The 25,799-nt window shown below is 41.5% G+C and overlaps 1 protein-coding gene across 1 annotated transcript in view; it reads right to left on the reverse strand.

Annotated features, from left to right (window-relative positions):
* Positions 1-25,799, reverse strand: part of kif5ab (kinesin family member 5A, b) — an 80,195-nt gene that overhangs the window by 18,535 nt on the left and 35,861 nt on the right. The window contains exons 10-17 of the mRNA XM_086118342.1: positions 23,377-23,525; positions 21,326-21,474; positions 16,822-16,997; positions 16,027-16,095; positions 13,543-13,749; positions 6,128-6,274; positions 4,000-4,188; positions 1,309-1,426 (exon numbers count right to left, since the gene is read on the reverse strand). Coding sequence (XP_085974468.1) covers positions 1,309-1,426; positions 4,000-4,188; positions 6,128-6,274; positions 13,543-13,749; positions 16,027-16,095; positions 16,822-16,997; positions 21,326-21,474; positions 23,377-23,525 — 1,204 coding nt within the window. The remainder of the gene's footprint in view (positions 1-1,308; positions 1,427-3,999; positions 4,189-6,127; positions 6,275-13,542; positions 13,750-16,026; positions 16,096-16,821; positions 16,998-21,325; positions 21,475-23,376; positions 23,526-25,799) is intronic.

Below are 25,799 nucleotides of genomic sequence, written 5' to 3' on the forward strand. Positions count from 1 at the left end.
AATACGGTAGTTGGTCCTCTTGAACTAATCCAACGTTGACGCCCTGAGGAACAAGTGCTCGCATTGCCTCAGACTAGTCAACCTGTGCAGCTTTTTTTCCCCCCGTCACCATTCTATTTATTTTTTAGATTTTTGTTGTCTTCTACATTTAATTCTGTCTGTTTGCCAACAGCACTCGCTAAAATGTCACACATTGTGGTGAACATAGGTATACTATTCTCTCTGGGGGTTTGCCTGGACTGGATTGGCTCTCAGCGCTTATTTATCACACCTTAAATCTGCTCTTCTACTCAGCAGATATCGATAAGACCCTCATTCTCCATAGAGTGTAAATGCGCGTTTGATTGCTGCGCTGTCGTTTTTTTTTAGGCATCAAGCCAGCAAGAAAGGAGAATGTGTAAACACAGCACGGGTAAAGTAAATATTGATATGCCCTCGCGTTTAATTAGATTCGCCTTTCAGGGACTCATGAGTTGCAGTTTTGTGCTTTAAAAGGCACTTTTTATATTCACTGGCATTCTGTCTGGCATTCGCCGTCTATTGAGCATGAGTAAGAGCTGTACTGAAGAAAAGAAGTATAATAATGTCTAGTTTTGATGTAGTCAGTGTAACATACTTTTTATACATTCCTTATATAAGCAGTCTGGTTGAAAACGGTATTTTCCAAAGATGTGAATATGAGTGTGAATGGTTGTTTGTCTATATGCGCCCTGCGATTCACTGGTGACGAGTCCAGGGTGAACCCAGTGACACCCAAAGATAGCTGGAATAGTCTCCCTCTCACCTACAAATGCGAAAGAAAATACATTGATGGATTTTGTTTATTACTAAGGCGCCAATATGGAAATCACTCATTCAAAAATGAGCATTGTTACCTGTATAAAGGCAGATTTGGAATCAAATTTGCTGTATTGGATGTTGCTACATATCCAATGTCCACGTTTACCTAATTTGGAGTTTTTTCTCGGAAAAAATATGGGTCACAAAGTCAAACACAACTTTGGGAGTTTATCAACTATCATTATGATCAGAGATCCCAGAACATCTTCCACATTATCACTACACAGAGCAAAAAAAAAATGCAAGTTACTGTGACACACGAATGGATCTGGCTGCTCATTACAAATAGGTTCTGCGCAATTCCCCAAAATCAAGTCCAGCAATATTTACAACGAACCCTCCTTGACAATTGTTAAGCCTCTTCATTCCGTGACTGTCTGCGTCTTCGAAAAGCGTGACATTTCATTTGCTAACATTACATTGTCGGATTCAACATCCATCTTTGTCAACTTTAATATATTTCTGTACCTCGAGCTTGGACCTGGGCCAGCTCCTGCGCCAGGGAGTCGTAGCTTTCCTCCAGTTGTCTCCTCTCGTGTTCCACGTCCTGAGCGTACTCGGTCAGCAAGCGAATCTTGGCTTCGTGCTGGGAAGAAACGGAAAGAGTTTGAGAGGCCCTCCAGAGAACAGTTAAAAAGTGTTTATCTTGTACGCACGGGACAATTAACACTTGACTCAGTGCTGAATACAGAATGTGTGTTTTTCAGAATAAAGTGATAAACAAAGACTTGTGATTCGTAGACATACAAGTGAATCTACTTAAAACCCCATGAGGACCTTTCATCATCCTGGCATAAAAGTGTCAGTAACAGAGACCACCGAAAAGAGGAATAGCGTTAGATAGCGACAAAGCTTTCTCTTCTGGCTTCTCGTCAAGACAAAAAACACTTCTTTCTGTACATGTGATTACATGTACAAAAATATATACAGCGGGGGTTTATCCAACTAGTTGAATCGTCGACACATGAACTTTATCACTGAGCAATAATGGTTAGAGCGTTTTTTGTTTTTCATTATACAATGTAGTACTGTAGCAAGTAGTGACCCCGCCATTGTGTTACATCAATTGGTGTTCAGAGTTATACAAGTTCCGACTGCCAGCTAGGCCATGAAGGTATGGAAAATTCGAACACTCGGAGACAGACTCATGAGCAAGGAGAATAATCTGACAGCCAGTTTGTTGGTGTAGCGTGGCATGGCTTTTAAAGGCAGATAAAGGACAATGATGATTCGTGTCAGGTGTGGCTCATGAGGGAACGCCCACTCTCCAGCTGGAGACTGACACCAAAACAAAGAAGAATCATGACAAACATGTTTTGGAAATCTAAACCGATATGCCAGTTACTTAATAAGGAAATGAATTTAAAAATGATTACAAATGTTTAAACACATTTTAGTGAACCAATTTTGAGGAGGAACATTACAAAATTAATAATATTAATATGTTTTGTAAATCGACCGAACTAATCACCCAGTTACTCAATAAAACAATACATTTCAATATTATTTTTAAAAACGTATTAAATAATTTCAGTCAACCAATTTTAAGGGTAAAAGATCATTTCAACAAACATTACAGAGCAATCGGATTTAAGAATAAAGGCTCTGTCCAAAGTTTTCTCACCTGTTTACTATACAGCACTTACGAAATTTATTAGACCACCCATTATAAGGAGACAATCCAGCCGTATAAGGTGTTTTATTGTGGATGCTTTCCATTTCAGTGAGCACAAATTGGTTTGTCATTTTGAACATGAATGAGGAATAAATGTGTCCAATAAACTTTACACGACATGAAATACAGTCACCTCGGAGTCCGATAATGAGCCCAACAGAGTATGCACAGTGCAGTGCCATAATGATGATGCTATTTACTCAATTGCAAAAAGAGAGTACAAAAAAAACGTACTTGAAGGAGGCATTCATCTGAGGTGAAGTGTCCAAATGCTTAAGGGGATAACGTAGCTGGCAATAAATAGAAGCGTGGCAATTTCTGGAGTAGAGGCCACTATTAGTGTATGGTAGATTGTAACTTGCAAATGGACTCCTATTCCTGACTGTGACTCTCACAAACACTTTCCGCTGAAAGAGACACTTGCTCCTGTCGCTACGGAATTATTTGTTATGCCTCCACTGTCATTCATCAGCAACCTTTCCCATGTGTTAGCCACTTTGCAGGATTACATAGTATTTTGGCCCTGCTTCAGGCGGATGGCGTGCGTGCTGACAATCAGCTTGATGGAGCACTGACTTATGCTTGACACATGGACACACAAGGCTGTTATGTTCCTACATTCTGCTGAGAGTTGCATCAACCATTAAATATGGAAACTGATGCATGTGCATGTTCACTTCCCAGGCTGTGGCGTGGGTTCCCAAAGCCCAGGACGATCCAACCATTTGCATGCCCGCTCCCCTAACCATAACCTCGACAGGATTGACACATATTTAACCACAACCGATCGAGCACTACTGTAACTGCATGTGAAACTATAATAAAGAATTTATGCCGTAAATATATATCCCAAATTTAAATATACAGCACTGGTAATTAAAAGTATTGTTTAGTTATAAAAGGATGAATTCAAAATTCCAGTTCAGAACGCTTAAAGAAAACAGATCAATGTTTCGTTTGGATTCCAAAGGCAATTATGCTCGTGGAACCTCCCAAGATGGCTGCTGTAGAAAAAAAAAAGACCTCCCAGAATGCCTTGCTCTTGAATGCATGCAAGTGACATCTTCTATCAGCACTCTTGGGAGACTTATTGCACATACCTACAAGGAAAAGGCTCAGCTGTAACGCTGCGGTTATGAGGTTTAAGAAATTACCGTAATGCTATTGATGAGCCAAATGGAAAAAGAGAGTCATTTGTGTTAAGTTAACTACAGAATACAGTTGTTTATGTAACATGGGTTGATGATTGTGTACATGCTAGAAGCATAGTGTTGGTGCTTTGTGACCCTTTCTGTTATTTTAAATGTTTTTGTAGAACATTGCGCCATTACAAACACCTTTTAGGGAGTGCATTTCTCTTGTGTTTTAAACGTGTATGCTTGCAGGTTGTTTCATATCACGAAAAGGAATGCAAGTGAGAGGAGACACATTCAATTTTGCAGTGTGCTAGCTACTGTATGTGGTGACATTGACTTGCATCCTACCTGTGCGACAAGGAGGTGGCAGGAGGACAGCTCCCTGCCCGTCTCCTCCATCTTGTGCCGGCACTCGGGCTGAAGGCTGCCCAGGTGCCGGCAGCGCTTCACCATGGACTTCACCTCTGACTTGATCTTGCTGATGTACAGGCGGGCAAGCGTGAACTCCTCCTCGATGACACCCGTGATCTCTGTGGACTGTGCACACGCGTGAAGGTGATTGAGTGAGAAAGTTAGTTGAACTGCACCGCAGAGGAAGGGTAAAAATCAATTTTCACATGACAGCGAATAAATTGATGAAAAAAAATGTATGGCTTGTTCTCACCTTTTATAATGAGTTTAATCATTGTTGCCTGAACGTAATGGCAAGCACTTTGGCATCAGTCCACAGAGCAACACACAGATGGCCATTCTCAACCCACTTTATTCAAACTCAAATTCATTTTCAATCCTCCATAACAAAGGTTGGCAGAGGATTAAAGCTGGTGTGTGTGACGACCAATGATATGTTTCAACGTTTTATGATTTTTGTTCTTTATCCAAGCTTAAGCCACCTTGATTTTGACTGGTCCATCATTTCGGTGATTCTCAAATTGTGGTACTCGGACCACTTGGGGTTCATGAAAGAATGACAGTGTTGACATTTGCATTTAACCTTTGGGTACGATACATTTGCATCAAAGATTTGTAAAGTTTGTACACTTTTGTATTTATACTGTATATATACTGTTGGTAGAATTTTTATTTTACATTTATGTGCAAAACATTTTAATTGAATCGTTACTTAAGGACAACTTTTATATATTTAACAGGGCTCCAGACTGCCCCTAAATGTTCCCATTTTGCCAATAAAATATGCAAAGAGGAAACTATTTTTTTTTCATCCGCTTGCACAAGCGCAAAGGATGAAGCCACAAATTTTTCTTTAATTGTATTTATTTTCTTCCTTTTTTTTTTTTTGTCGTTGAAATCATTCTGCTCTACACTGGGGGAAACAGGATGTCGTAGTTACACAAAAAGAAAACCCGAGCAAGACACACTGGGGTATAGGGACACAAAAACATTTCGAACTCAAATAGGCATGAGTTAGGATAAGCCTCACGTCACTCGTGTCGGCTAGCCAGATCGCCGCCAGCTTTAGATTCATACCAGCTGGACCACATAACGGAACAAACGATGTAAAGTGACTCTTAGTCGCCAGGTTATGTCCGATAATATACAACTGCGTGCTAAAGATGACTTCATTCATCATGCATATTTTAGGACACCATGCTTCAACATCGAGAAACTTGATGGTCACGTTGAAGCTTCGCTTGCTTATCATGCAAATTTTCTTCCGCCCCTACAATGAGACAAGTTCATTATTTCAGTATGCATACTTTTTTTGGGGTTTTTTGTTTGGTGATTTATCAAGAGGTTTTGCTTATACAAAACAGAAGCCTGGGCTCCACAGGTTTGCAGAACACTGAACTAATCATGACCCTGCAAAATAAAAGCTCAAGTTATGAAATAATAAATCTTATATGATGCACGAGTACATTCATGCCAAGCAGATGCTTTTGATTTTAGTGACCATGCCACATTTGAGAGTTTTGAAGATAAAGAAAATTAATTCAGCTTTTTAATACCCAAAGCACTGTACAGTATATACTGTATATATACTGTAATTGTAACTGTCAAGAGCTCTAGGAAATCAAAAGTGCACATTGCTGCATTTCATTGACAGTGGTTGGTCTCCGAGAGAAACAGTCTCAATGATAAGCCCAATTGTTGTCATGCCATGACATAGTTTTGGAAAACACATACATATATACTGTATACAGTAGTAGAGTACAGTACATACAATGACACAAATAGTGTTGTTTCCACTCATAGTTATGCATTCCATCTGTTCACAAATTCTGATTTTGAAACTTTGTTGCATACAGTGTTATCGTGGCATGATGTTCATAAGCCGGGAAAAGGAAAGACAGTATGTTAAATAATTAAATGTGTGCAACTTTGGCTCCAACTGCTTAACGTGCATGAGGCTGATGAATATTTGAAAAGCGCGCCTATAAATAGGAAACCTTTTGGAGAATTTTAAATGCCCGTGTCTTCCTTTCATCCTCCATTGCACACGCGCATCCGCACTTACCAGTCTGATGTCCCGGGTGCCCACGATGGCGCCGAACTCGCTCAGGTCCTTCATCAGCCCATTGAGGACTTCGGCGAAGCGCTTCCTCTGGTGGCGGCTCTCTTCCTGGATGTGAGAAAGCTCCGCCTCCAATGCCACCAGGTGAGTCTGGGGGGTTGGGGGGGGGACAGTGAGCGTCAAATACAAACTAAACTAGAATCAAACAGATATACATTTTATTGCAATCCTAATAATAACTTATTTACTAAAACTATTATTATTACGAATATTTATAATCATTTTTCAAAATAATATTTTTTATTGTTTTAGTATCATTGTATCATTATCAATGGTAATAAAATACCTTAAATTGATAATAACAGTTTTATTATATTAATGAATTACATATTCACAGAACATTGTAGCACTTCAATAATAACAAGACACAAAATTATGTATGTCACGTATGCGAGGTGGTGGTGGACCCCAAAAAGCAGGCAGGAGGGAGGAGCAGGGTGTATTTGAAGAATTGTATTTAAAACAAAGAAAACTAAATCCAAAACAAACAAAGTCCAAAGTATCAAACAGCAACACACATGACAGTAGCAAGAAGCAACAATGACCCGACCCCTGGACCCCGTCTTTAAAGCACAGGTGTCAAACTCAAGGCCCGGGAGCCAGATCTGGCCTGTCACATAATTTTATGTGGCCCGCAGAAGCAAATCATGTGTGTCAACTTTGATGATGCTTGCTAAAAGCTGTCCCAAATTGTCATGTGTAATAAAAAATGTTGAGATTTTGCAATCATTTTGCAGTCCCATTTACATTCACCTGAACAATATTTGAACAAACAACACACAAATAGTTGACTGATTTAGAAACTAGTAATCCATAAATTTGGTTTGTACAAGTAATAATACGAAGAGATGATTAAACATTTATTCGGCTTCAATGTCGTAACGGCCCTCCGAGGGAAGACGTAACTCCAAAGTGGCCCACGACAAAAATGAGTTTGACAACCCTGACAGGTCTTTCCCTGTCATGTGGCTGACTGCCAAAGGTTATTTTCGTGAACACTGTTCCAAGGAGCTGTGAACAATTGTATGTTTATCATCACAGTCACAGTGTGAGTGCCAACATCTCATCTGCGGCATTCTCTGCATAGTCTCTGCACAATTCTCTCCCCTGTCCTTCTTTTCTTCCTGACTGCTGCGGTAAAACCGGACCAGAAATGAAAATGAAGAGCGATAACTTCCTAGAAATGCGAACCGCCAAAGTTTATGACCACTTAACAGAAAAATCAAGATTGCAAGCATGCAAGATAGGGAATGATGTGAAGCGGTTTAGCCAGGATAGACTATACGCAGAGATGGGCATACCATTAGGCAAACACCGGCGGTTGCCTGGGGCCCCTAGATTTCCAGGGGCCCCTACATATCTCATAAACCTCATTACATGGGCGCCTTGACATAGTATGACCACTATACAGTGGCAGTGAACTCAACTCAGCATACTTTTACAACAAACAGCACTTCGGCAATGAGTTAACAAATCTTCCAAAAAGAAGCTTCAAGTTGTTTATTGCCACTTCCAGTTGATGTTTACTGCCAAACGGAAACATAAAAGAAAGACAATTACACCTGCAGAATTTAAAACACCACGTAACTGGCTTAAAGCTAACGCTAATTTACATGTATTTTGCCGGAGCTTTAACCCTGCAACTCACCGAACACAATCAGTGCGGAAACAACACTTAGGCAGACACAATGTAATCTTCATCCTAGAACGCCTAATACGCTGTATTTATGGGCTGAGAAAGGAGCTGAGGCATCTCAATGAAGCACACCTCATTGCAATATGATTGGCTGCTGCTCCAGGCAGCATTCTTATCGCTAATCACCTTTTCCCATTGAAATGAAAAGAAATGCCAGTAATCTGTTCCAGCATTCTGAAAAGTGGCAACAAAAAGGGTTGTAATGTGTGTGTTTAATGAGATGATAGATCACCCCGTAGTATTGTACCTTATAAAAACATTCAGTCATCCATCTATCCATACATCCATCCATGTTCTTTATCCTCACAAGGGTCACGGGGCATGCTGCCTATCTGAGCTGTCTTCAGGCAGTAGGCGGGGGACACCCTGAGCCGGTTGCCAATCGCAGGGCGCACAGAGACGAACAACCATCCGCGCTCACACTCACACCTACGGACAATTTAGAGTGTTCAATCAGCCTGCCATGCATGTTTTGGAATGTGAGAGGAAACCAGAGTACCCGGAGAAAACCCACGCAGGCAGGCACGGGGAGAACAGGCACACTCCACACAGGAAGGCCGGAGCTGGAATCGAACCCGATACCTCTGCACTGTGAGGTCGGCATGGTAACCAGTCGTCCACCGGGCTGCCACATTTAGTCATGTCACATCTAAATCGAACCACAAAGAATTACCGTATTTTCACGACTATAAGGCGCCATTAAAAGTCTCAAATTTTCTCCAAAATGGACAGGACGCCTTATGATGCGGAGCATCTTGTGTATGCGCTGAGTTCCAAAACCTGACTGACACCCGACACGCTGTTTATATAGAGAAAAGGCGGAAGTGACTGTGGACAGGCATGCGGCAAAGAAGTCGGCCAATCAATGAAGGGTGGGCGTGTATATATACATATCTGGAGAGAGAGAGAGAGAGAGAGAGAAAAGGCAGACGTGAGTGAGGACAGGCATGCGGGGAAGAAGTCCGCCAATGAGTGAACGGTGGGCGTGTAAGTGGACGCTAAAGGGATGCCCCAAGCAGGTACCAACACCTGTATAGAGTGTGGCTATGTGCATTGTTACAAAACAACTTCGGTTTTGGTTTCTAAGAACCCCCGAAAATAAATTCTACAAAGAGACACGCCTACGAAGCTCAGTTCAAACTTCAAGCCATCGGTTATGCTTTTGGCATGCGTGCCCATCTCACAGCAGCGGTGAAAAACCAAGTCAAGCAAATGAACTCTGAGCTTGCCGTTATTCCCGGAGGCTTGACTAAAGAACTCCAACCGCTGGACATCGGCATCAACCGGGCGTTCAAAGTAAAGTTGCGAACGGCATGGGAACAATGGATGATCGATGGCAAACACAACTTTACAAAGAGTGAGAGGCAGCGCTGGGCGAGTTACGCCACAATTTGCGAATGGATTGTGGCTGCTTGGACGAGCGTGTCTGCTTGCACTGTTGTTCGAGTTTTTGGCAAAGCCGGCATCATTTCTGTGAAGCCACATGGCAATGAGAGTGACTCTGACAACGAGAGGGAACACGGCGTTTTTGATGGATTACCGGTACTTGCACAATTGTTCAATTCTGATACAGAGGATGAGGACTTTGATGGATTTCTGGGTGATGATTGATTGAAAAACGTGAGTACATTGTACGATGGCTAAATAAAATACAACAGAACTCAGTTTTGCTTCCGTTGCCTTTTTAAAAACGTGTTTTTAGCTTGTATCTGTATGTCTTGGCATGCTACCATATGCTTCAAGCTAACGTGTTTTTAGCGTGCGCGCATGCATGCCGTATGTTTAAGCTGGCGTATGTTTTACCACTTTAAAACTGCGCCCAATAATACAGTGTGTTTTGTCTATGTGTAAAATACAGAAATAGCACCCATTAATGAGACTGCGCCCAACCATACGGTGCGCCGAATGGTCGTGAAAATACGGTAAACAATTTATGTCAATCAATTAACTGCTGCTCCTTCCGATGTGCCCACCATGACCATATAGGGGCAGTATAAGCCAGACATGTGGATACACTGTTCATTGAGGTGTTCTTATAATTCCTGCGGCCTCTTTGCAGCAGCCAATCATATTGCAGCAGTGGGTGTCCTGTCTAGAGCTGAAATGCATAATAACATCTCAACTCTTCTCCGAGCTCATCAGCACGGCACTTATATGAGTCATTCCATGCAGAGGAATTTAAAAATACGCAACTGACTGAACAGAACCCAATGGCCTTGCTCTAATTGCATGTACTTGATGAAATATCTAGGCTGCGGCGCCAGAACTCTCGGGACTAAATTACATGGAAATAAACAAATGATTTGACCCAACAAACAACAACACACATGATGAAGAAGCTGGCTGGAAACGGGTGGCTATTGCCTCGCTGTGGCCATTCTACCTCCTTTTATTGATGGTGTGTCATTTAGTCTAGATCTGGGCATCAATTACGGCAGGATTAATGGATTTAAAAGGTTATACTGTCATTTTTTTTCATCCCAAAGCATTATCATCATCCATCTGCAGCAATGTTTAACCAACCCCTTAAAATGCAGCATCATCCAGTTCATCTCCATCGTGGGTCTTTTTACAGGTTGCCCCCCTTTATCATGACACAAAATCAAACTCAGTGGATTGATAATTAACTGAAATCGAGACTACTGGATAACAGAAGAGATTAATGGAAGGTGATGCAAGATTAGGATGATGATGAATGAGGTGCGCCATCGGGCCATTGGTGCGGATTGGAGGCGCACCAAACTGCCAGTGACACTGAGGGATGGCGAGGTCTCCTACACCAGATGACGTCCCGTGAGAACAAGATGGAGTCAGCTGAGGTGAAAGTGACAGGTGGAGATACTGGGGACGAGCACATTAATATTGCATATTACAAAATGTGATTTAAAAAAATATTGCGTGACATGTAGAACAGCCTGAGTGGGATAATAAAGGGGGGAAAAAAAGGGACTTAAAAAATATACGTAAATCATTGGAATGTTTGTCAATTATATTCTTAATATTTATCCACAGTATGCATGTGATATACTTTCTTTACTTGAAGAGGAGCCTATACAATAAAAAAACTAAAACTTTGAGCTATTTGGAAAAAGATTCAAACTGTATTTGTTTCCCAATTAATTGTAAGACTTATTCTTACCTTATCTTATATGAACATCGTTTTCTATACAAAAAGTCAAGCTTCTACATATTCTAAGATGACATTTTTCAAAATTTTGTATTTTCACTCAATTGTAAGAATAACATATGAGTGTAATGTAGTCTACTGGACTAAACCATCTAACAATTCTAAATATTTGGCAAAACATTTTGAGGTTTTGTTTCTATATATACAGTATATATATAGAAACTGTAGACTGTGTATATATTTGCAAGATAGGCCCATCCATTGTATAAGTGCTCTATACTGTACTTATGTATACAGCACTTGTCCTCATTCTGGTCGCCTGTGAACTGGAGCTTATTCCAATTCACTCTTTCTTGGTGAGAGAAGTTGGGTCTACCCTGAACAGGTCGCCAGTCAATCACAGTGCTGAGAACCCATCCATCCATTCTCTTGTCCATTACTGCTTATCCTCAATGGAGTTGTTGGTAATCGGTGGCCTATCCAAGCTGACTTTTGATAAGGGAAGACAATCCCCTCTTGACTTGCCATCAGTCATCAGTCCCACCGGCCATTTACGCCTATTTCGAGTCAATGAAGCTGCCATGCATGTTGCACGGGGTGAGCATGCAAACCCCACCGAGCAGGGACGTGAACCTTCAACCTTTTGACTGAAAGACAGACAGCTAACCACTTGTACATCATGCTGCCCTGAATCTTTAATCACTGGCCAAAATATAATTTGATTGAAGAAACCACTTCTTGTTGCGTCAAATATATGTCCTCAATTAAAGTGTGCGTAACTAAGCCTCTAATTACTGCACTGCCTTTGTTTTAATGGAGTCCCAGCACTCGTTTGCTGAAGGTAAAATGTCACACACAGCATTTGGAGAAGACCCGAAGAAAACAACTTATCTGTAAACCCTATTAGGTAAGTAAAATAAGAAAAGGCCGGGAAGATCGAGTCCATTAAGACCGGAGCTGCGTGAATGCTAATGTGGTCGTCAGTGATGTGGACTGTATGAATGTCACTTTCAATAGGTGGCGATGCCGTGACCGTGTTAGAAAAAGTGATGCGGCTGACTCGTTGTCACCCGATTCTAAAGCGAGGACATCTTTTGCAGAATTTATAAAAGGAGCTCGAATAGGGATTCAAAGGGTTGCTGTCAATAATAGCCCACGCTCAGTCAGGAATGACCGTCTGTGACTCGTTCTCATCCATCAGTGTCTTCAAAACGCCGCGGTGGCGTTCAAACCGAAACGTCCTGTTGTGAGCTTTTCCCTTTGTCGATGCGCGATTTAAACCATGATGGGATGAGGGCGACTATCGCTGCTCATTACGTGGAAATAAAGGAAGAAAAGGCTCCTCTCGTGGCAGCTGGATATTGTTCATAATTGCGTTTGGCGGGCTGCGAAGAGATAAGCGGCGGAGAAGTCAAATTAAGAACAGCTCAGGCTGCAAACAAACTTTTCCAATGAGATGAATGAGTTCCAGTGGGAGAACGTTTTCATCTACGCCTCGCTGCACCACAGAATGACAGCCAATTTAAGAGTGGACACATTTTTAGGAAGAGCTCTTTGTGTTATATGGGTGTTTCTACACCACTGCAAAATACAACCTAAAAAACAAACTGATGCTTTAGGCGTATTCAGTAATCAACAATTTCTTGATTAAGTATGGAAAAAATTCAATTTAGTCTTTATGTATCAATAGATTCTTGATAACATTAATTAAACGGCCATGAGAGGCACTTGACCCGGATATGTAAATAATGTTTTTAATATTATAAAATAATATGGGCGGCCTGGTGGTCGACTGGTTAGCACGCCGGCCTCACAGTACAGACGTCAAGGTTTCGATTCCGGCTCCGGCCTTCCTGTGTGGAGTGTGCATGTTCTCCCCGTGCCTATGTGGGTTTTCTCCGGGTACTCCGGTTTCCTCACACACTCCAAAAGCGTGCCTGGCACGTTAATGGAACACTCTAAATTGTCCCAAGGTGTGAGTGTGAGCGCGGCTGGTTATTGGTCTCTGTGTACCTTGCGATTGGCTGACACCCAGTCCAGCGTGTCCCCCGCCTATTGCCCGAAGACGGCTGGGATAGGATCCAGCACGCCCTGGGACTCTTGTGATGGATGGATAAAATAATATTTTTAATATATAATATTGGCAAGCCAATATTATATATTAAAGTCAGGCATTTTACCCCAAAAACAAAAACAAATGTCAACTGGGTTGTGTCTGTGTGTATAGGAATGGGGGGACGATTTTCGCCAACATTCGTGATAAAAGTTGAAAAATCCAGTAAATTGTGACCAACGCAAGGATTTGGTGCCCAGTGAGATCCTGTACCACCGTCTTTGAGCATGAAGCAACAGCGCCACGTAGCGTACCTCTGTTTAGTCTCCCCGAAGGACATTATTAGCTCACAATCAATTCCACAAAGTCATTGATCCTCATGCCCAAGCAGCTCTTGCATTGGCTCCCTCAGCTTAAGTAAGGGTAACTTTCAATACATTTCCTCCCACTCATTGTGGGGTGAGTGCAAAGTATCCACCCACCATTTTCTTGGCGAGTTCCTCGGCCAGCAGCTTGTTCTGCACACTCTTCTCTTCCACCTCCAGGCTCTTCTGGTCATAGTTGACCGCCAGCTCTTCCAGGGCCTGTAGCACCTCCTTCACTTCTGCCTTGGAACGCTCGTTCTCAGACTGCAAGCGGCCCAGCTCTGACTGCACCTTTTCACCGTCATCCCTGGAGGATGCCAGGAACTGGGCGACACATATACACCGCAGCGAGAAATAAATGAAATGTTTAAAAATACATACAGTACATTTTACAAATATTTGAAAGAGCTTCCAGTATCAGTTCTCCATGTGTGTAAATACAATTCACTCATTCAGGGCAAGCCGTTTTCTGACTCTTCTTTCTTTACCCTCCCAAAGTGAAAAAATAAAAATTAAAGTCGTAAAAGTACATAGCTGGATTTGAATGTTTTGGATTCTTAAAAGACATAAAAACACGTCCCTGGCAATGAATGACTTTAAGATATTGAGTTGTTCAAAGCTTTTTATTTTGTCATACCCTGTTGCTGTGGCCACGTGCTGTTTGCAAAAAAGAAAACAAAAGAAAAGATGCCATTTTGAGGGTCTGCACCTGACAGAAAACTCATAGAACTTTGCACATTGATCAAGCTTGACAAAAATACTTTTCAAAAATTGGCCAGTATGTGTAACAGCCCAAGATGTACAAACGCGTCATACCCTAAACCTGGGGTGCGCAAGTGCAGTCATTGAGAGCCCCTACCCAGCCAATTTTATACATCTCCCTCCTCCAACACACCTGATTCAAAAGATCAGCTCCTCTGCAAGCTTTGCAAGGACTCTGATAATGCGGGTGTATTGCTGACAATAGTTCTATATCAACAAATAAATTATTTTCCCACCAGGCGCTTTCTCAGTCTTGTTTCTGATGTTTTATATTTTGAAGTGTCACAAAAGCAAAAAAATGTGAGCGGCAAAGTCACTGTCATGCTCGCTTGTGTTTGTGTTCGCAAAAAAAGTTTGATTTATCAACTTTTTGGTCATAAAACGTTTTTTGGGGTGAGACCAACCCATTGTCTACTGCTGATTTCTAAAGAACTGACAAGGTGTTCAACAAACTTTTTATCGCATCGTTTCGATTGTGTAGATTTTTATAGCATGCTGTCAGACGCTGCTATATTGGAACGTATAGTTAAAGCCCTTAATTATTCACAAGCCATACCTGCTAGCATTAATGATGCGTAATTAGACGGTTTATCACATGTCTGCGTATGGCGAGCCTTATATGCAAACACTATCGCGCAGCCATATAACAGTCTGCAAACAGACATATGGTGTTGTTTGCTTGCCGCCCAGCAGAGAGTCCTTTGAATGATTGCACATGGGATGTAATTTACTGCTTGTTTGCATGGCCAAATGGATATAAAATGAAGTTAATTCGGGAGGTTAGTAAGCCCAAGCAGGGTGGAGTTGTGGTTGTGCTTGTCAAAGCTGCAAAAACTGAAGCATTGATATTCTTCGAGACTTTGGACGCCGAGCGCTTGATGTCGGTTTAAACTTTGGTGAAAGGCAATCGAAAAGTGTCGAGTGTCTCTGATTTGAAAATGTATTCAAACGTGACATCTATTCACAAAATGTTCGGAATGTGTCAGGTGAAATAGCAGAATGAACTTACTGTTAATTGGATTCTAACCTTTACAGGTGAACTTCATTTCACCCTCTCTAAATTTTTGAATATACATGTCCAACTGTTCAATGTTTCAGGCCCATTTGCGCAACTTGTTGTCGAACAAGGAGCTCATATGAATCATTTTCCTAGTACTTCCACATCTATGCCTTTCTGTGACTCTTCCGGTCTCTGTCTCCGTTGTCCTACAGCTCAGGTGCCTTGAATAAGACAGAATGAAAATGAAATATTTGCACAGTGGTTGCTGATCGTGTAGTGGTACACTCGTCTATAAGTGCCCTCCGACTAACTGGCGACCAGTTCAGGGGGCGGTCTGCCTTTCACCCAACGTCACCTGGGATAGGCTCCAGCAACCCCTGTGACCCTCTTCAGGACAAGCGGTGTTGAAAATGGATGGGTCTAGGGTGGACCCCCGCTATTCACGGAAAACACAGAGCGGGCTGGCTTGTTAAGATTAAAAATCTGCATATAATTGACGGCCACTGAAAAAAAGTATTCCAAAAAACACGGGTAAACATTCTGGTAAACTTTGAAACATTTACATAATAATTGCCGGTCTTCAACCAATGACATGATCAGCTCGGGTGGGGGAACATTCATAGCCACTTTCAAACAATTATATCATCATCATCATCAATTGCTGCCTCCATGAATTAAAATGTATTTAATTGTCTTTACAGGCGCTCACTCTTTTGGCTGGCTCATTTGACTTTCAAAACGAGCGCAAGTAATTCTTCATCCTTGGGGTATTTCGACCAAAGTATGCCACAGACATCTCATTACATCACTTGAAAAGTGTGAATTGTTTTTTTCTTTACCTCCTCTTGCTTCAGCATTTCATCCTTCAGTTTCTCCACTATCTGACTTTGATAGTCAATCTCAGCATCCTTCGGTGAGAAAGAGACCGAATGCAGAACTGTCATTTGTAATGGAGGAACAGGACCGTTGAAAATAAACACCCACTGAGAAAAACATTCACTGGACACTTTATTAGCTAGTCTTTCAATTGAACTATAAAGGTAACTGCAAGATAATAACGGTCAGCTTTTACTGTCTGACAGATTAGCATTAATTTAAGAATAGCTCTATTGACGTGGTTGGAATTTGCTACATAATATTGAGAGCTCCTGCGGCTCTCACTATGACGCACATGTGCTTTTTTATTTTTAATTTATGTGGAATAAAGTTTTTTTTTCCCCTTTTTCTTTCGTCACTGATGAAAATGATTTGGAATGTTTAGCAGAATGCAATAGGGCTGGATACACTGTATATGCTATCCTATTTACGCTTAGGATATGTGGGTGTCCAGGGGTGCCTAACGAACCGGCTGTTGTGTTTGTGTCGTACGTTTTAAATCCTCCTTGGTATGTAACATAAATTTCAAATCTGTTCATTATTACATATGCACAGAGATACTATGTGAAAGCGTTTAAGATTATAAATATCAAGTGTAATGTTCATTTTATTCCCCTTAGTCTTCTGGTACTTTAGTCGGCATGTGTGTGAATTGATTAACATGAATAATACACATGCACTCTTCATATGTGCATAAAATGAGAGTCATAACTGCAGCTGACGGTGCATAATTGTAGCCCCTGCAATAAATTTGTCACCTTGTCATCCAGCTGCTTGTAGAGCTTCCGGATCTCCTCCTCGTACTTGTGACGCTCTTCCTCAGAGATGTGCACCACGATGGAGGAGGTCAGGGAGCACGGGCTGCATATGTCCAGTGCTGGCTCCTCGGAGTTGGGTGGCTCGTCCTCGTCCTCTGAGCCTCCTCCAACTTCACCTGAAGGGATCATAGAAGAAATGTTTATTAGCCTGTGGGGAATTTCTGGTTTTACAGCAGCTCAGTGGCAGCTCACAACAGTAATTACCTCAAATAATAATAATTACCGGGGGAAAAAAAGCTCTGGCCTTCCTGTGTGGAGTTTGCATGTTTTCCGTGTGCCTGCGCGGGTTTTCTCCGGGTACTCCGGCTTCCTCCCACATTCCAAAAATATGCATGGCAGGCTGATTGAACTCAAAATTGTCCCTATGTGTGAGTGTGAGCGCGGGTGGTTGTTCGTCTCTGTGTGCCTTGCGATTGGCTGGCAACTGGTTCAAGGTGTCCCCCGCCTACTGCCCAAAGACAGCTGGGATAGGCTACAGCACCCCCGCGACCCTTGTGAGGATAAAGTAGATTGGAAAATGGATGGATGGATGTTACTTATACACTTTTGGCGTGCCATCTAAGTTAAGTAAACTGCTCAAGTTACTTCCGCGGGGCCTCGCAAATCAATGCTGCTTTGACTGACTTTGATGCTTTTGCTTGAGATTCAGCTGCTCGGCATTCACACAATAACCCTTTACGACACATTGGCGTCGTCTTCCTGAGAAATGGCCGGTCGGAGTGTCCGTTGCCATTAAGAAGCTTTCATGGCTTGCTTTTGTACACTTCATGATTGTGTAGCTTTCTCTCTTCCCAATGTTGTAACTGGGGCCACCTTTTCAGCAGCGCCTTGCTATTGCCTCCTTCTTTCGAGGCACACGTGTTGACTGATGTCCGTCTGGACGATCGATGCGATAGTCGTCGTGTGAGATGCACTCAAAGCGATCAATAGCAATGATAATGCACCTTGGGTGGAAGGAGGGAACATCCATTAAGAGGCAACAGGTCAATGGATGACTTTGAGCATCACGCTTGACGATTAAGGTCAAAAGTAGACACGAACGATGTTTATTTTTGGGAGGAGCCTCACACGCTGTCAAAATGATCCATTATGGAAATTGAAAGTGTTCCTATTCTGGAAGGGACATGGAGGAATAAGATATGCAGAAAAATGCTGTCGGTTGTGTGATTTATTACCGCTGCCAAGAAAAGGTGGTGTTCTCTGTGACATATTTTTTTCATTCCGAGACAATATAACACTGAGGGTATGCTCATAAAAAAAAACTGAATTGTTTGTGATAAAGGCCACACCCCCCCCCACCCAAAAAAACCCAAATACTTAATTGGCAATCAGACCAGCGTGGACCCTGCTTCTCTCACCAAAAGTCAGCTGGGAGAGACTCCAGCTCAACTCAAAAGCGGACAAGCGCTCAAGGTGGGTAGTTACGAGCCACATTTACTCTCTTACATTTACATAAGTAACACAATGAAAAAGCACAACGTTAAATGTATGCATAGCACTGAGGAGAAAGATTTCAATTAGCAGATCTCAGTGTTTAGGAATAAAAATCCACCTGTTGAAATCCAATATAATACAATTTTATAAGACTATCAATCCATCCATCCATTTTCCAATCCGCTTTACTCTCACAAGGGTCGTGGGGGGTGCTGGAGCCTATCCCAGCTGTCCTTGGGTGGTAGGCGGGGGACATCCCTGAACCGGTTGCCAGCCAATCGCAGGGCACACAGAAACAAACAATATTCTTGCTCAGATTCACATCAAGGGACAATTTAGACTAGAGTGTTCAATCAGCCTGTCATATATGTTTTGGAATGTAGGAGGAAACCGGAGTACCCGGAGAAAACCCACGCAGGCCCAGGGAGAACATGCAAACTCCACACAGGAAGGCCGGAGCCGGGATCAAACCCATAAAACCTCTGCACTGTGAGGTCGACGCGATAACCGGGCCGCCCCTTATAAGATTATATAAATCATTATCTCTGCCTGGTGAGCTTGTTGTGTGAATTAAAGTATGAATTAATTTGCCTTATTCAATCTTATTTCAAAACATTTTGTCATAAAATGATATAGATGGACAATATTTTCATTTAATTATTCCTATTTTACATATTTGTCTATTTGGTGATTGGCTGGCAACCAGTTCAGGGTGTCCCCCGCCTACTGCCCGAAGACAACTGGGATAGGCTCCAGCACCCCCCGCGACCCTTGTGAGGTTAAAGCGGATCGGAAAATGGATGGATAGATGGATGTCTATTTCGAATTTAAGTGTTGAATAAATAAAATAAACAAATCAGGGGTCACTCATCAGTTACTACTATCTTGCTCTTTCTACAAAGTACTTATTTGGAGAATTTTTTTTTTTTACTTTTATTTGAGTAATATTCTAAGGTAGCAGCACTCTTACTTCAGTACAAGTTTTGGCTACTCTTTCCATGACTGACATGGACTATAGAAAATGAACGAATGGATATGCCACTTGACTGGCAATGGTGATTTTTCTTGGGCAAAGTCACTTGGGACAGACTATAGACAAGCACTAGAGAAAATTGAATTTGGCTCGTCCTTGCCACTTTCTAAAAACGTGCACGAATAATGTACAACTACTCAGGACATTGACACACACGCCAGTGGGGAATATCGATGACTGTATACAATTAATTTGCTGCTGATTATCTTTCAGTGGCAGTGATTAAACCTTCCCACGCTTAAAGATAAAATGTGTACAGCAGCTCAAGCGTAGAAAGAAAGCAAAGGATTGCTTGAACAACCGAGGTGTCGAGCCAGGCTAACTATCACTGAAGACTTCCACACTGCCGTTGATTTTAAGTCAAAGGTGTTCACGCGAGGGTGGAAATAAATAAAAGTGCATACTGAGTTTGACTGTGTGTGCGTGTGGTGTGTGTGTGTGGGGGGGGGGGCAATGTAGCGATTAACCTGTACAGCTCTATGAAGCTTAAACACATATCATAAAGTCACAGTAAGAAGGCAACATTTCAAGCAGGTCAAAGTTCACGCCTGTTCAAGGTGGTAAAACATAGCGAGCTCACTATAATTGAAGAGTCCGCAGGAAAGCGCTTGTTGGTGGTGCTAGATGGAAGGTGCTCTCTTGTTTTTTTATGACAGGTACTCCAATAAATTTTCTTGAGCACAGTCTTTATATGCAGTGCGGATCAAATTTACTAGACCGCCTGTCGTAAAAGAAAACATCCACATTCATGGAGTGCTTTAATGGGTAGGGTTTCAGTTTCATGAATTAAAGCGGTGTTTTGAGATACAAAACATTTCATGTCACATGTCAAATCATCTTTGCTCATTGAATTGAAAGGAAATGTCATTAATCTGATCCAGTCTCCCCAAAAAAACCAACACACATTTTTTAAAGATGTTTTTTGAAGAAAAATGGCAATCTATAATCCTCTACTTCATAAAAACAAATGGTAATCACAAAATGAAATAGAATTAAAAAGAATTAAACAGTTGTTGTCAGACCTTCTACTTCAACACAATTTGTGCTCCTCATTCTGGTGTGGGCGACTTGATTTAGCTCTTCTATCGGCTTCTGAGCGCTGCTAATTTTATTTTTTGCATTTGTGATGTAATGTGTGCAGAGTTTGACATTAAATTTGGATTAAAAAACAGAATAACGAGCAAGGGAATGAGTAGGTATTACAAGCGATAGCTATGGATCACTTGAAAGTTCAGTTGAGTTAATGTTCCGAAATTTTGTAGGTCCCGCAGAGAAAACAGCTGGTGATTAGTGGAGAATCAGGAAGTGAGGGTGACAACGGCATCTTTTCTTCCATTATTACAACATAATATTACCGGTAAACACAAAAAAACGCAGAATTCTTTTCCTAACTCGCTCGCTTGATAGCTGTGGTTTTTGAGCGTATTGGGTTAGTTTTACTAAAAGTGGGGGTATTTGCTTTGCCACGGCAGATTGGGTTGAAGATTGGGCAGTTTGAAGAGCCAAACAAATCATGCAAGGGATTTGCTGTGTCAAGTTGCTTCTTCTTAGAAAATCTTGGTAGCAAAGTGCATATTATTATTATTTTTTTTTTACCACAGTGACTCTGGAAACCATTTCTCACAATGCTGAACTCATCAATATGGGTAGTTTTGCCCTGTTTTTGGATCAAAATCTTGTCTGATGTGTTGAGTCAAATCCTCAACCCAATGCACTATAAACAACCCAACAGTGGCTCAATCTCTCTCGGACCCAGCCCTGGCTTAGCTATTTCATCCAATTTGGTTTACACAGCAGTTTTAACAGTGCAGTATGTTTTTCCATATATTAACCAGTGTCATGGCCAAGATGATCCCTAAGGAACATGATGTGAGAAGAACTATTTTATTGTACATTATCGAATGGGCACACATTTTCCATTCCTTAACATTACAGGAGAAATGTGATGCTTTTTATGTTAAATGTGTCAAGTATTACCATTCCTCCAGCAGCTCAACTCAGCCTCGAGTCTGTGCACGGTCTCTTTCAGTGACCTGTTCTTCTCCTTCTCCTTCTCGTACTTCCTCTTCCACTGCTCGGCTGTGAGCTCAAGGTTCACTGTCACAGTGTTTCGGATGGTTTTTGCCCTAATTAGATGGATAGATGGTGTAAAATAAAAAATCAGGGGGAAAGGGGATGGAGTGGGGTGAGAATAGAAGATCAGAGGGGAACAGAAGAGAAAAGCTATTCCAGCTTGAGCTGTTCAATTAAAATGAGCTAGCTTGGCATTAATTAGAATGCAAATTGGCTTTCTGCCCGCCATGTTTGACGGTGCATGCCGAGAAGAGAACAAAAAAAAAAAAAAGTTGGCTGTGAGAATGTTTAACACAGCCGGTTCAAGATTCATAAACAACTACTTAATAGGGGCGAGAATAGGAGACACTTGCAGATAAAGCCGAATTATTATGGAATATTGACTTTTTAATGTTTGTACACAAATAGTTGGGGCTCTGGAGTTCCTGGCCATCCTTAAATTGTGACAAATTGATGGTACAAGAAACCAATGCGCCCGAGGAAAACGACCAATTAGAGACAGAAGGCGTTACTTGTGAGTCGTTAGTCATTTGTCAACATTCACAGGCTGACTTGACTTATCACAGACAAACCAAAAAATTTCTAACCAATAACATTGAGGTTATATTTTCGTGCCTCGCGCAACTCTAGCGCAAAGTGCAGTCTAATTGAGCATGGATGAACTTTTCATTTTTTGGGTGTTTTGTAGATAAAAATGGGCGTGTGTGCCATTGTGGGAGTGAACACAGCCAACTTGCCTGCCAGCCTAAGGAAGCGGCTACTCTCCTTCCCTTTAAACTCAGTGCAGGAGAGGCACATGATCTCATGGCGGAAGCAGAAACGCACTCACTTGAGTCCATGCAGGAGATTGACATGCCCAATGTACATTTATAAGGAACTGGAAGATCTCTTTAAAGTTGGCTGCTGCCATGTATCAACTAGGAGACCGCCTACACCGTTTGTACATGAATGAAATACAATGACAACGACCACACAGAATCTGTCTCCCTGCTCCTCGATCAAATCTGTCAAAATCGCATGACACAACCTGCGCCACAACTTAGACCTGCTTATAGCTGGTCGAATGTTTAGTCTACTTTCAGCCACCAAATTGCTCAGATGCGCCGATGGCGGGGCAAAGAAAACACCCTCGGTCAACCGGAATGCCCAGCACGGTGCAGCAGTCTGCAAAATTTCCTAAAATGCTAAACTAATCTTACAGCACAAAAATCAAGATGTGACCGTTTTTATATCCAAACGCATGTGCGCTGTCTGTCAAAATACAGCTCTTAGTGTTAACACTATTACGGACAAGATGCTTTTCTGAGGTAAAAAGGTAACGGGTCGGCACTAGGCTGCAGGAGTGTCCCTGCGATGAGTGAGCCCGCAAGTGTGTGACAAATAATTGATACCTTAAGCCGTTATTTCGCATTGGGTGCGATGAGCTTTTGTATATCAAATTAGAAAAACAAAATATGTCCAGAGATTAGTGTGAGTTTTTTTTCCACGGTTTATATTTTTCAATGAATGACTTGACAAACAAATATGACAAAGGTATTTCTTTTGATTACAATCTCCCCTTTTTTTACTTGGGACTAACTAATGACTTGCACATTGTTACTTCCTCTCATCTCATGTGAATTTAACTTGGCAACTACAGTAGATTTTCTTCCACACACCCATAGGGTAAGCTAAACAGTTGTCATCGCAACTTATTGCTGCTTTACGTATTGTATAAAGCTAGCACAAACACATTTAGAACTTTTCAGAGCCTGAAAGGCTGCACAATTTCCTCAATGTCACAGGCAGAGTACTCTTACAACAGGCAGGATAAAGAGCGAGATGCTCTCCTAACAACCTGGGCCACGTTCCGATGATCAGCCATTCCAAAAGCTTCGGAGGCAATCGCATGCGAGCAGCATGTCAAATGGGCGGCCAAGCGAGAAGCGGCAGGCCTGCTGGTTGTTGTTTGTTACCTTTGGCCAAACATGAGCGTGGACCTGGTCTCGACATTGTTGTAGCTGGAGGGCGAGCAGCAGATGAACATGGTGGTGCGACAGTTACCCCCCAGGGAATCCTGTAAAATGCGTGTCATTTTGCTGTCGCGGTACGGCACGTGGGACTTCTGCAAAGATGGGAGGGAATGAATAGAGAGGATTCCGTTTAAGAGATCCAAAGGCACATTTTGTGCCAACCATCCATTCATTTTTTTTACACCGCATTTTACTTTTTCAAAATGGTATGGGCTTTCTTTTAATTAGAATTGTTACATCTGTTTGTGAAATTTGCCTGAAATGCCAAAGCTTCAAAAATGGCACATTTTGACCATGAAAAATGCTGAGTCTTGGTTTATTTATCGATGCCAGCAACATATAGTGAGAGGCAGAACAATTTAAGACATTTTTGTTTAGTGGTGCGCGGCAGTTATGGGGGACTCGAGGCATTTGACTTGGAGTCGGACTGACGAAAGTCACAAATTTTTTGACATGCAACTTGCTGGGCGACAACAAATGAAAGATTCAACTTGAATTTGACTTGAACTCAAGACTTAGCATGTCATTCTGTTTACATTTAAAATATATATTTTTAAATACAATGTGCCTTTTGTTTTTTGAAAAAAAAACCTGTTAGTTTTTTTGTGTCATGTCAGCAATGAGCGCCACCACTAGGCTGACTAATTGAGCAAGTGTTACAAAAGATGAATACATTTGCATTCAAGGATTAACGTTTGAATGAAACCAGGAAAAAGACAAGAGCAACACGCAAGGTTTGAAACTGGGAGATAAGAGACACAACATATACATTGCAGGTAAGCCAGCTGCGTGAAGCTCTGCAAGCTAAGTTTGCTCAACAGTTTAGCTCACCAATAGCGGCACAAATAGTAATTAAACGTGATGTCGGTTATGCGTTTAAATGAGAAGACGATAAAGCGACAGATAAGTCAATGGAGAGTGTAATCTTGAATACGGTAGTTGAGAATGCTACTTGAGTTGACAATGATTGCTACTTAAGAATAGACAGCTGTCGATAGACTGCACTTTTGCCATGCTGGTTTTTGGACTGTGGTAGGAAACCAGAGCAACCCCATGCAAAACATGTAAACCCCACAAAGCAAGGCTGGAGCCGGAATTGAAACCTGCACCTCTGTCCTGTGAGGCGGACGTGCTAACCAGTCGACCATCGTGCCGCCCTCGCTTAAATATTGTAAAATAAAAAAACTTGAGCATTGATTAAATTGTATTGCACATAAAAGATAACACAGATTTGTACCGACAGTGCCCCGCCTATTGGCATCCCTGGTTAAGATTTGTTAAAATCCTTCATATGAATTCATTTTTATTGCCGAAACACACTCCCATATGGAAAATTGTAGAAATGGTTCAGCAGATGTAGAATTAAGCTCCTTCCATGGCCGTCTCAGTCCTCACACTTCAACCCCACTGAAAACTTGTGGAGTGAGCTAAGAGGAGAGTGCAGAGGAGAGGACCAAGGTCGCTGAATGACTTAGAGAGATTGTGCAAAGAGGAATGGTGGAAGATCCCTTTTTCTATATTTTCCAAACATGTGAAACATTCTTGGTGAAGATTAGATGCTGTTTTTTTTTTATAAAAGAGGTTTGCGTGTACAAAGTATTAACATCAGGCCTGCTAATAATTGTGGCACAAATGCACTAATATAAAACAATTATTTCTGAATGTATTTTTCCCCCGCTTAGTAAATGCACTTGAATTAATTACATTGGATGTATTGGATTTTCCTTTATTTATTTATTTAAATAAAGTAAAACATCTTCACCAAAGTTTCCAATAATTATGGATGGCCATGTAAATAAATGTTTTAAAAAAGTCTAAATGACTGGATGCAAATGTGTTGTTTTTAAAAGTTAAGTACAACTGAACTGTCGTAAACAAATATACGAAACTAGATTAAAAAAAAAAATTGAAGCCGCTGTAGAATTTCGCATCGCTTGGACATTTCATTCAGTGAAATATTAATATATTTATTTAGTACCATATAGTGGCCCTTGTGCCACAATTTGAGAATCACGGGTTTATTTTTCGTATTTTGTTTTATGGTGATTTTTTTTGCTGTTGTTTTGATTTGGCTGCTTAGTGCTTTGAAGGTGAGTGCGGTTACTTGACAACTATTAGTGCAGCAGAAAACTTCAAAGAAAAGCAAAATGTGTAATTATTACCATATACATGTACGGCACAAGCCTATAATGCATCCCTATGAAATGGAAACTGTTTTCAGGGAAGTAAGAAAGTACCATATTTGAGTAACTTCAACTTGAGTCAAAATGGATGCCCTGCATGCTCATCACTGTAAGGGTGTTGAACCATGTGGGGGAAAAAAACATTATTCTAAGAATTCAAACAAGAAGTAGCCCCCTTTATAT

This window comes from Hippocampus guttulatus, chromosome 8, assembly GCF_054856545.1.
Source record: "Hippocampus guttulatus isolate MCC_2025c chromosome 8, RoL_Hgut_1.0, whole genome shotgun sequence".
NCBI classification, from domain to species: domain Eukaryota; kingdom Metazoa; phylum Chordata; class Actinopteri; order Syngnathiformes; family Syngnathidae; genus Hippocampus; species Hippocampus guttulatus.